The 12,733-nt window shown below is 32.4% G+C and overlaps 3 protein-coding genes across 3 annotated transcripts; 1 reads left to right on the top strand and 2 right to left on the bottom strand.

The window, feature by feature from the left end:
- Nucleotides 1–29: 29 nt before the first annotated feature.
- Nucleotides 30–4,356, bottom strand: LOC108557174 (sodium-coupled monocarboxylate transporter 1-like). Its single transcript, XM_017913600.1, has 6 exons — nucleotides 4,027–4,356; nucleotides 3,473–3,970; nucleotides 3,276–3,416; nucleotides 1,334–1,552; nucleotides 846–1,277; nucleotides 30–791 (listed from the first exon to the last, which is right to left on the bottom strand). The coding sequence occupies exons 1-6, from the start codon at nucleotides 4,269–4,271 to the stop codon at nucleotides 512–514; spliced, it is 1,815 nt and encodes a 604-aa protein (XP_017769089.1). The 5' UTR covers nucleotides 4,272–4,356; the 3' UTR covers nucleotides 30–511.
- Nucleotides 4,357–5,886: 1,530 nt separating this feature from the next.
- Nucleotides 5,887–9,447, bottom strand: LOC108557173 (sodium-coupled monocarboxylate transporter 2-like). Its single transcript, XM_017913599.1, has 6 exons — nucleotides 9,095–9,447; nucleotides 8,541–9,038; nucleotides 8,343–8,483; nucleotides 6,706–6,924; nucleotides 6,219–6,650; nucleotides 5,887–6,163 (listed from the first exon to the last, which is right to left on the bottom strand). The coding sequence occupies exons 1-6, from the start codon at nucleotides 9,337–9,339 to the stop codon at nucleotides 5,887–5,889; spliced, it is 1,812 nt and encodes a 603-aa protein (XP_017769088.1). The 5' UTR covers nucleotides 9,340–9,447.
- A 1,486-nt stretch (nucleotides 9,448–10,933) lies between these two features.
- On the top strand, nucleotides 10,934–12,180 carry LOC108557177 (sodium-coupled monocarboxylate transporter 2-like). The gene is made up of 5 exons (XM_017913603.1): nucleotides 10,934–10,981; nucleotides 11,154–11,358; nucleotides 11,425–11,702; nucleotides 11,756–11,975; nucleotides 12,036–12,180. Exons 2-5 carry the CDS (start codon nucleotides 11,159–11,161, stop codon nucleotides 12,178–12,180), a joined length of 843 nt encoding a protein of 280 aa, XP_017769092.1. The 5' UTR covers nucleotides 10,934–10,981; nucleotides 11,154–11,158.
- The last annotated feature ends 553 nt before the right edge of the window (nucleotides 12,181–12,733 follow it).

The raw sequence follows: 12,733 nt of genomic DNA, 5'->3' as shown, positions 1-12,733 counted from the left end.
AAGTAAAATTGAAATTAATCAAATTATAATAATTAATAAATATTTATTCGAATTTCATTGTTAACAATTGTTGTGATGATGATTTAAAAAAAAAAGTAAATGATGACAAAGTGTGTACAAATGTTTAAACTGAATTAAACTGACAGTAGTGAGGTGAATTACATTGCGCACTTCGTACATCAACAATGCCTAATCTTTATTTGCTTTAAAACCAGTTACGATGAGTGCGTAGAAAGTGGTGGAAAATTTTCGCCTATAAATGAAAAAAAAAAAGAAAACATATTAGCGAATTACGCTGAAGTTTGTAAACGAGACATGATAGAAAAAAAAAAAGAGTTTCGGTGGAATGTTTCCATAATTGAAAAAAAAATGATAATTATAATACGAAATTGGTCCACGATTACGGGAAATTGCTTTGTCGATTGGATCTCCTGTAAATAGTGGCGTAATAGCCTGTACATGATTGCAGCCAATTACATCCGCCTACGTGGCCTATATTGAGTGTATTCTCTTAAGATTTGAGGCCGTTCTTGTTGTTCGATAATGCGACGATGTGCAGGGCCTTGTCGATGGAGTGGTATTTGCCCTTTTCCTCGTCCTCGTTCTTATCGAGGAACCTGTGTATAATCGGAGACAGCAGTCTTCTGTCCACCGGTTCTTCATCGCCAGTTCTTGTGAGTAGACTCACTCCGTATCCCACGATGAGGGCTACGCTAGTGGTCATAATGGTGTAATAGTAGTACGTTATCCTGAACATGACGAAGACCTCTTCAGATTGCTGCTCGATTAAACTGAAATTTCACGAATTATAATACATGAGAAGGTAATGTTTCTAAAATATTTACGTTGCATTTATCGGCGTGAAATTGGGGACTTCGAAGTCGCAACCGTCGATGGAAGCAGGTTTTGGGATGAATTTAACTATACCCCAAGCGCGATACAAGTAAGACCCCAAAATGATCCAGATGGAGAAAGCCAAAGAAGCGATGGCTCCAGCCAAAGCTCCTTTAGAATTGGCCTTCGGGAAGAGTATACCTAAAGTGAACATGCCGAGAAGTGGACCAGTGGATATGCTGGAGATGCTTACGGTCAAAGGTAGCAAAGTCCCCATGTGCTCAACAACAAACACCAAACTAGTCGCAACTACTCCAATAATAACAACGTTCAGCTTCAAGATGTTGCTCACTTTCTTCTGGGTAATATCCTTTGGCATATACCTAGCTACGAAATCTTCGTAGATTGTTCCAGCAATGCAATTCATCGTCGCGGATAAAGTACTAGAATCAAAGTTATAGTTAACAAAAGTAACAGCGATTTTTAGATTGATTATTACCTCAACGCAGCGCAGAAAACTCCTGCTATGAAGAGTCCAGGCAATCCGGGGATTTTCGCTGCAACGTCCATTACGTAATAGGGTAAAAGTTGGTCGGGTTTGTCGATGCTTCCGGCGGTGATCGGATCGCAATCGTAGTATTTAGCGTACATTATTAATCCGGTCAGGACTGTAGACGTTTTGATCACCATCATCCCTATGATGTAATAATAAACGGTTCTGCAACGATGAATTTAATCGATTATTTCTTGTTCATCTCATTTTGGTTACTAGATTGAGCTATATCATACGATAATCATTAAGCGTAATAGATGGATTATTATGCAATATTCATGTTTAAGATAAAACTTAGATCTTTCCAAAACGCTTAAATTAGTGATATACTATTTACCTAAAATAAACTTTCAAATAAATTTTTCTAATTATTTTAAATATTTTCTTCTATTTTACTTAATAATTCGAAAAATGCACTTCTTTTTAAATATTTGTGGATTTTTTGATATTAATGTTTTTAATAAGTTGATATAGTAATAGTGATTATGAAATATGCATATTAAAGATAAAATTATGGTTTTTACATTATACCTAATAGTTTTATGTATTCTGTCTGCCAATTTGTAGAAAATTTCAATATTTATTAGAAGATTATTAAATTAATTGATCAACTATTATATAAATATTTGTTTTTGTTATCAATTCTAGTTCTAGATTATCATACGACAATCATTAAGCGTAATAGATGGGTTATTATGCAATATTCATGTTTAAGATAAAACTTTGATCGTTCCAAAACGCCTAAATTTGTGATATACTATTTACCTAAAATAAACTTTCAAATAAATTTTTCTAATTATTTTTTAATATTTTCTTCTATTTTACTTAATAATTCGAAAAATGCACTTCTTTTTAAATATTTGTGGATTTTTTTGGTATTAATGTTTTTAATAAGTTGATATAGTAATAGTGATTATATAATATGCATATTAAAGATAAAATTATGGTTTTTACATTATACCTAATAGTTTAAGGTATTCTGTCTGCCAATTTGTAGAAAATTTCAATATTTTTTAGAAGATTATTAAATTAATTGATCAACTATTATATAAATATTTGTTTTTGTTATCAATTCTAGTTCTAGATTATCATACGACAATCATTAAGCGTAATAGATGGGTTATTATGCAATATTCATGTTTAAGATAAAACTTTGATCGTTCCAAAACGCCTAAATTTGTGATATACTATTTACCTAAAATAAACTTTCAAATAAATTTTTCTAATTATTTTTAATATTTTCTTCTATTTTACTTAATAATTCGAAAAAGTGCACTTCTTTTTAAATATTTGTGGATTTTTTTGTATTAATATTTTTAATAAGTTGATATATATGCATATTAAAGATAAAATTATGGTTTTTACATTATACCTAATAGTTTAAAGTATTCTGTCTGCCAATTTGAAGAAAATTTCAATATTTTTTAGAAGATTATTAAATTAATTGATCAATTATTATATAAATATTTGTTTTTGTTATCAATTCTAGTTAGCTATTTTGAAATAATAGTTTATTTATATGTTATTTGTGTTTATTTTGTTATACATTCAAATGTTGACTGATCTTCTAGTAAAATATGTGATAATATTATTGCAAATGATTCGCGCTGTTGTGTATGTAAAATTAACTACGATTCACACACGTGCCTAATCCAAAAAACAAACATTTGAGGATAATGGCCCGACTACCGTTTAGTTAATTGTGTAATTAATTATAAAATTGCGAAATCACCGATGTCCGTGAAACGGTGTGAACACTCTATAAATATAAATATTTACATATGACTCTCATATTTACGACTATTTTTGGAATCGTCGCGTGTACACAAAGACTAGACGCAATTTTTTATTTTTACCGGGAAATTGAAGAATGCAAATTGCAACTTACTTTTTGGCATCGTTGAATGTTGGCACTGAAAGGAACTTTTGGATGCAGCCTTGGCTGATGGCTAAGTAAGAAATGTTTGAAAAGGACCATCCGATCATCATGGCCCAGAAGGTGTCTCTCTTCGTCGGATTCGAATCGAAACTTTAAGAGTATAAGTATTAAGATTAACTAGGTTTTTGATATTTGAATGCAATTACTCGATGTCCAAGAGTTGACCGCTTGAAGCCTTTTGGAAGACGGACGCGATTCCTCCGGATTCCACGGTTCCCAGGTATAAGACGGCGATCATAGCTCCGATTGTAATGCTGAATTGTAGCATATCGGTCCAAACGACGGCTTTCAGCCCTCCGATTGTCGTGTAAAAGATGCAGACTCCGCAGATTAAGGGAGTGATCAAGTGGATGTTGATTTCGGTGGCTTGAGCCAAAGCCATGGCAGGGACATAAATTACAATTGGGAGGTAAATCAGGATTCCAAAAGCGTATAGAAATGAAGCTAACACTCGGATTTTTGTATCGAACCTTAACTTGAGGTATTCGTAAGTGCTGGTAAGTTGCAGGTTGTAAAACACAGGTAAATAAACTAAACAGGTAATGATGGAAGGCGGTATAATTGCCAAGCAGCTCATCCAATAATTAGATCCGAATCTGTAGACGTCTGCTGGGACGCCCAGAAGGGCAATACCAGAAACGTGACTGCAATAACAAAGAACGATTAAACATTAAGGTAACAGAGGTAATCGATGTTTTACCTGGCGACTAAAGACATGGCTATGGGAAGAGGTTTCATCTCTTTACCTCCCATCAGATACTCGGTGGCGTTGGTCTGCTTCTTCTTCCCGAAAAAACCGAAGTACACACCGATCAGAGCGCTCAGGATGAGCATCATGCTGAAGAGGGTGTAATCGTACCAGGAGAAAGCAACTTTCATCATCGCTTTTCCCGCTTTGAGAGTGGTGCTCTCGAAATCATCTTCGGTGATGTTAAACATCTCCATGTCGGTTCAGTATAATTGAGTAGTTCTAGCGAACGAAAATACAGCGAAGCAGAAGTTTCATTTTATACAAATGATGACACTGATGATTGACACTGTTTGCTTTCAGAATTAATTCTTAATTTACGATTCACAAAGATTAGATAAAAAGACTTTCGCGCTTTGTGCATTCGTTTGTGTGCAATTCGAAAACAATGCTTGTTTCTGCTACTCTTTGATGCTCGTCTTCTATTTTTATTGCTTCCGTGCAATCGTCGACTTTGTTATCGAATTGAAATTATCCTGTACCAGATAATTCTTGTTAATTATAGTCAATAAGCACAAGAGATGACTGAACGCTAGTGTAAATAAAGAAAACAGATATAATATTTTAAGACAAATATATTAATTATAAAACATTTTTCGAATAATATCGACTTGCATATCGACATTCTTTCGATTGCTTAGTTTTAACATTACGTAAGTGTCGTAACATCTCTGTTTGCGTCATGGACATTGAATGGAAAAGTTTTCAGCGTAATTTTCCCTAGTAAACTGATTTATTTTTATCGGTTGATCCGAGTGCAATCAAAAGTCTCTTGAACACAGAAGACACATTAACATCAATAAGATTATATATTTATATCAACTACATTCTTTATTTAATTGCAACAAATAATTTTTTTATTTAATTGCCTTAGGTAGTAATCATAGAACATTAAGATAGTAATAAATTTGAACAGTAATTAAGTTAAGTATTTTACCTAAAGTATTCATAAAAAGTTAACAATTATAGAATGACAATAACACAAAGTTGTTTATTCCAGTATTTACAATATTCTTAACTAATCCTTACAAGTATATTGCGTAATTTGTGCATGGATTTGTGAAATGTAAATAAACTTTTAAAAAATAAGTTGATATTATATATGCAACCAAACATACAACAGTATCTAATACTGTGGAACCTCGCATAACGAGCTTTTAACTTAACGAACAAAATTAATTGTAAGAATTACATCTGTACCTGAATTACATTCAAATTCACACATTTTAACATCTCGATTATTTTATTATAAAATAAACTTATTTGTATTTGATTATTCACAAAAACAAAACAATATAATACAATTAAAATTTCGTACTTGAAAATAATTATTTCATTTACGACAAACACTTTTCGAAGGTTACTTATTGTAATTTATTTTTTGTTCCTCTATCAATGCAAATTTCCTATAATAACGGACTTGCAAAACTTTCCATTCATTTTTTTTAATGACGTAACGTCTAGATAAAATCTTTTCAAAAAGTAGTGTAATCGTTGTAACATGTTTGTTGTATGTACACTATGCAATGATGTTACGTGTGAACCTTTTTTTTTTCGTTGTGCGAATTAATGATAAATTACACGTTTCTCTCGTTGCAACAATGATGAATTGCATGATAAAAATTTTATATTATATGCAATTACATTCAGCCTTCCATTTATCGAGAGATCCATCATTAATTATATACTTATTTTAATACATCCATTAAATTCTTGCAACCAACTCTTGTAACCAACAATACTTGAAATCACATTTTTTTGTAAATAATGGCGTGTAATCAGGTACAATTGGCATATATTGAGTGTATTCTCTTAAGATTTGAGGCCGTTCTTGTTGGAGAATGCGAGGATGTGTAGGGCCTTGTCGACGGAGTAGTATTTGCCCTTTTCCTCATCCTCGTTCTTATCGAGGAACCTGTGTATAACTGGAGACAGCAACCTCTTGTCCACAGGTTCTTCATCACCAGTTCTTGTGAGCAGACTCACTGCGTATCCCACGATGAGGGCTACGCAAGTCGACATAAGGGTGTAATAGTAGTAGCTTATCCTGAACATGAAGAAAACTTCTTGAGATTGTTGCTCGATTAAACTGAAATTTTACCAATCTATAATAAATGAGAAGTCATTTTGTTCTTAATATTTACGTTGCATTTATCGGCGTGAAATTGGGTACTTCAAAGTCGCAACCGTCGATGGAAGCCGGTTTCGGAATGTATTTAACTATACCCCAAGCGCGGTACAAGTAAGACTCAAGAATGATCCAGATGGAGAAAGCCAAAGAAGCGATGGCTCCAGCTAAAGCCCCTTTGGAATTGGCCTTCGGAAAGAGTATACCTAAAGTGAACATTCCCAGAAGTGGACCAGTGGATACACTGCCGATACTTATAGCTACAGGTATCAAAGACCCCATGCGTTCAACAACAAACACCAAACTAGTCGCTACTACTCCAATAATAACAACGTTCAGCTTCAAGATGTTGCTCACTTTTTTCTGGGTAATATCTTTTGGCATATATCTAGCTATGAAATCCTCGTAGATTATTCCAGCAATGCAGTTCATCATTGCGGATAAAGTACTAGAATCAAAGTTATAGTTAGCAAAAAAATAACAGCGATTCGTAGATTGATTACCTCAACGCAGCGCACAATATTCCTGCTATGAAGAGTCCAGGCAATCCGGGGATTTTCGCTGCTACATCCATTACGTAATAGGGTAAAAGTTGGTCGGGTTTGGCGACGCTTCCGGCGGTGATCGGATCGCAATCGTAGTATTTGGCGTACATTATTAATCCGGTGAGAAGTGTAGCCGTTTTGATCACGATCATCCCCATGACGTAATAGATAATAGTTCTGCAACGATGATTTTAATCGATTATTGCGTGTTCATTGCCTTTTCATTTTGGTTAGTGGATTAAATTATCTCGCACGACAAATCTTGACCCAACAATAAACCAATCTGTGCGTAAAAGATTGTATGTTACGATATTGATATTACTGAACATTGACTCTAACAATGCACATCCTTTTAATTAAAGTATTTTAAGACATATTTTACATTGATAAATCTACCATTTCAAATCATCAAATTTGTAACTTATCTTGTGACTATTTCGTGAATTATTTTACATAATAATTAAAATTGAATTGTGAATCTTGTGCTATAATTAATATTAATTTACATTAATTAATAACAGAGATTTTTTAAAAAATAAATCGTATCTTCACGTCTGATTTAATTAATGAATTACCAGAAATGTTAATCATATTATCAAATATAAACATTACACATAAAGTTTTGACCTATTTTCAAATTTGTGTCATTTTTAGTTATCTTGAAATATTCTTTGAAATTATAGTATTTTTTCCAATTATTTTTACTATTTTTTAATGTATTCCTTTGGTTTATTAATTTGCTTGATATCCTTTTAATTAAAGTATTTTAAGACATATTTTACATTGATAAATCTACCATTTCAAATCATCAAATTTGTAACTTATCTTGTGACTATTTCGTAAATTATTTTACATAATAATTAAAATTGAATTGTGAATCTTGTGCTATAATTAATAATAATTTACATTAATTAATAACAGAGATTTTTTAAAAAATAAATCATATCTTAACGTCTGATTTAATTAATGAATTACCAGAAATGTTAATCATATTAGCAAATATAAACATTACACATAAAGTTTTGACCTATTTTCAAATTTGTGTCATTTTTAGTTAACTTGAAATATTCTTTGATATTTTTTTCCAATTATTTTTACTACTTTTTAATGTATTCCTTTGGTTTATTAATTTGCTTGATATCAAGTAAATTTTATGTAACAATATAATGTAATGTATGTATTGATTAACTGTAAATATTGGTTTTTGTTATCAATTCCAGTTAACTATTTTGAAATAATAGTTTATTAGGAAATCATTTATGTTTACTTTGTTATCCATTATAATGTTGACTGATATGTGATAATATTATTGCAAATGGTTGGAGTTGTTATGCATGTAAAATTTACTACGATTCACACACGTGTCTATTCCGAAACAACTATGCGAAATTATAGCCGAACTACTGTTTAGCAGGAGATATGAGCGTATAATTATAAATCTACGATGTCTGAAACGGTGTGAACAATCTATAAATATAAACATTTGCACATGACTCTCACATTTACGACTGTTTTTGAAATCGTTGTATGTACACAAAGACTAGACGTAATCTTCTATTTTATCGTGAAATTAAAGAATGGAAATTCCAACTCACTTTTTGGCATCGGTGAATGTTGGTACTGAAAGGAATTTTTGGACACAACTTTGGCCTATGCCTGAGTAAGCTAAGTTTGAGAAAGACCATCCAATTATCATGCCCCAGAAGGTGTCCCTCTTCGTCGGATCCAAATCGAAACTTGAAGAGTACAATTAATAAGATTAACTAACTTTTAATAGCTTTTCATGCAATTACTCTATGTCCAAGCGTCCACCGCTTGCAGCCTTTTGGAAGACGGAGGAGATTCCTCCGGATTCTACTGTACCCAGGTATAAGACGGCGATCATAGCTCCGATGGTAATGCTGATTTGAAGCATATCGGTCCAAACGACGGCTTTCAATCCTCCGATTGTCGTGTAAAAAATGCAGACTCCACAGATTAAGGGAGTGATCAAGTGGATGTTGATTTCGGTGGCTTGAGCCAAAGCCATAGCAGGAACATAAATTACAATTGGGAGGAAAGTCAAGCTACCCAAAGCGTATAGAAATGAAGCCAACACTCGGATTTTTGTATCGAACCTTAACTTGAGGTATTCGTAAGTGCTGGTAAGTTGCAGGTTGTAAAACACAGGTAAATAAACTAAACAGGTAATGATGGAAGGCGGTATAATTGCGAAACAGCTCATCCAATAGTTGGATCCGAATCTGTAGACGTCTGAAGGGACACCCAGAAGGGCAATACCAGAAACGTGACTGCAATATCAAAGAACGATTAAACATTAAGATAACTAATATAATAGATGTTTTACCTGGCGACTAAAGACATGGCTATGGGAAGAGGTTTCATCTGTTTACCTCCCATCAGATACTCTGCGACGTTGGACTGTTTCTTCTTCCCGAAGAACCCGAAGTACACTCCAATTAGAGCGCTCAAGATGAGCATCATGCTGAAGAAGGTGTAATCGTACCAGGAGAAGGCAACTTTCATCATCGTTTTTCCCGCATTGAGAGTGGTGCTTTCGAAATCATCTTCCGTAATGTTGAACGTGTCCATTGTGGTTCAGTATCATTCAACAGTTCTAACGAAAATACAGCGAAACATAATTTTTATTTTATACAAATTGACACTGTTAATTTTTTTAATTTAATCCATAATTTACAATTCACCCACTATTTTACCTTGTTTTAAATTATTAAGAATACATTTTTTATGTATTTGCAAGTAAAATTAAGCAATTACATTAACATTTTCTTCCTATTTACTAATAAATTATGTTATTATATCTATAATTTTGCTTGTATTACATTAAACATTATAGGTTTTTGTTTCTAAAAACATCTCGATTATTTTATTATTAAAATAAATGTATATTTATTTGATTATTCTAAGCAGATCAACTAAAATTATGAAGCAATTAACATTTGTACTTGAAAATAATTGTTTTCATTTCGTATACGTTTTTTTTACGACAAACACTTTTCGAAGGTTACTTAGTTTATTTTATTTTGTATCCTTTTTCAATACAAATTTCCTATAATAATGAACGATCATGTAACAAAAATATTATTACAAACTATTCCTTATACATTTTATTTAATGAACTAGATAAAATTCATTGAAAAAAGTTTCTTTTAGTTTAACTATTTGAATGGAATAAACTCCGCAGTTTTGTTTATTTAATCAATAATTGTATTGCATTAGTTTGGAGAAGTAGTGGGAAGTTTGTTTATTTAAATAAGACAACAAAGATCAAATACAGAAGTTCATTTTTATTTTGCTTTATTAATCCAATAATTTATTTTTTATTCTATTAATTTTTCTAAAAAAAAAAACTTTACTTATTTCGATACATCCATTAATGTTTTGCTATTTTATGAAGAATACTACAAAATATATCAAATATTTCTTCAAATTTCTTATAATTATTTAAAAACTACAGCTTTAATAGCTTATTAAATTATTTAGAAAATTGTCAATTTGAATCTAATAACAATATTTTTCTAATTAGCTCGCATTTGCATATATCCAATATTAATCATCAATGTCATGTGTTAATTTATAGATATAACAACTTGTTTATTTGAATTCATTTAAACATTAAATAAATAAACAAACAGATTAAAATTTGCAGCAGAAACAATTCGATATTCAATTAAATCTACCGTTAAGATATATGCGAATCGTTTAATTACCAGATAACTGCTAATTAGTTGTTATATAAAAAGAGCGTTGCTTAATTTATTAAAACGATTGATCGTCGCGAATCCGACGACGAGCATATTAATATTATTAACAGACAGTGTTTATGAACTTAAGTGCGCACTTGAATCAGCAATTAAACGTAAATATTTTAATTAACAGTCGCTTGAAGCGAACTGGAGCTCCGCCAAAACTCGATATCCCAGACGAGACGAAGAAAAAAAATAGTTACGTCATTTGCGGAGAAAGTCTGGTAAGAGTAGACACCAAAAAAATAAAAAACAAAATTAGTATAGTTCGAATCTTTGCTGATATTAGTTCAGATAATTGCGATTTGGTGTGTTCAAAATACGAGTGTTAATGGAATATTTTAGCAGACTTTAAGTGCCGTTCATTGTTATTAAATTGAAATGAAATCTGTGTACAATATAAAATTGTTTGTGTTAAATTTACTTAAATAATTTGTTTTAATTGCAGTAAATTGCTGTTGATAGAGGTAAGCATAGTTTAATCAATCAACAAAATGTGATTTGCTGCATTGTTTTTTTTCTTGTTATGTTCACAAATTTCATGATCAGCTATATTTTATGAGGCTCAAAGCGTCTATTATTGCAGAATACTTTAAGTCTGTTAACGTAAACACTATTTAATTCGGTGCGTTTCTTCAGCAGAAATGGATGTCAACGTGGAAGAGCCTTTGGATCCGAAGTTTCTTTGGTACGATTATGCTTTGTTTTCGATGATGCTGCTGTTCAGCGCGGGTATCGGCATTTACTACGGTTTCTTCGGGAAGAAGAAGGAAGTCGTCAACGATTATCTCTTGGGCGGCAAAGAGATGAGCGTCTTCCCGATCGCCATGTCTCTAACATCCAGGTAATTATTGACTAGGATCCAAATTAATTGTTTGAGATTTATTGATTTTTTGTTACGATTCTTTAGCGTTCTATCGGCTGTTTCTTTGACGGCGATTCCTGCTGATATCTACAGGTTCGGCGCGACTTACTGGCTCAGCACCATCGGTATCCAATTCGTGCTGGTCTTCGTGCTGTACGCCATCATTCCAGTATTCTATAATCTCCAATTGACCAGTATTTACGAGTACGTGGAGCTCAGGTTTCACAGGAAGTTGAGGATTGTCTGCTCGATCCTATATGCTGTTTACCAAATCACTTTTCTACCTATTATCATTTACTTACCAGCTTTGGCCATCGCTCAAGGTAATCTGGAATTATTCATTGTTATTTATTATAATTTTTGTTTTAATTCTTAGGCACAGGATTCAATATACATTACATCACGATGTTTTTCTCCACCGTGTGCATATTTTACACGACAATCGGTGGTTTCAAAGCGGTTATTTGGACTGATACTATGCAGTTCGTGATCATGGCAGGAACTGCGATTATGATTACGGTTATCGGAACCTCAGCTTCCGGGGGATTTCAGAAGATTTGGGAGGATTCCCTCGAAAGCGGCAGATTTCACATTGAGTATGTCTTAACAACAACAACAACATACACCTTGTATTAATGTATAAATCTATTTCTTAGTTTCGATCCAGATCCTAGGAAACGTGACACTTTTTGGACGATTTGCGTAGGTTTAGTTATATACTGGTTCCAATATGTTGGGGTCAATCAGAGCTGCATACAGAAGTGCATTTCCTTACCGTCAATGGCTCACATCAAAAAGTAAGTTCTTCTTAATTGATTCTTATTAGTACAAGTGCAAAATCAATTCCTCGCATTCTTCTCATTAATGCATTCATTCTATGTATTATAGTTTTCGAGAAAATCAATGAAATGTAAAAACACTGCTTTTTCGAGCATTTTTTAAATTTTGAACACGAATTACAGCCAAACGGCTAAAACCACAGTAATATATGAATATACGTTTCATTCCCCAAACATTCAGCTTTAATATGCATCTTTTTGATTCATTCTATGTATTACAGTTTTCGAGTAAATCAATTAAATGTAAAAACACTGCTTTTTTGAGCATTTTTTAAACTTTGAACACGAATTACAACCAAACGGCTAAAATCACAGTAATATATCGATACTTGCTAGATTCCCCAAACATTCAGCTTTCATATGCATATTTTGGATTCATTCTATGTTTAATAGTTTTCGAGTAAATCAATGAAATGTAAAAATACTGCTGTTTCGAGCATTTTTTTAAATTTGAACATGAATTACAGCCAGACGACTAAAACCACAGTAATATATCTATACTTGCTACATGCCCC

Source organism: Nicrophorus vespilloides, unplaced genomic scaffold (assembly GCF_001412225.1).
Source record: "Nicrophorus vespilloides isolate i.1.1-1 unplaced genomic scaffold, Nicve_v1.0, whole genome shotgun sequence".
Classification (NCBI taxonomy): domain Eukaryota; kingdom Metazoa; phylum Arthropoda; class Insecta; order Coleoptera; family Silphidae; genus Nicrophorus; species Nicrophorus vespilloides.
Note: the sequence above shows the minus strand (reverse complement) of the source record. Positions and strands in the feature narration are given on the sequence as shown.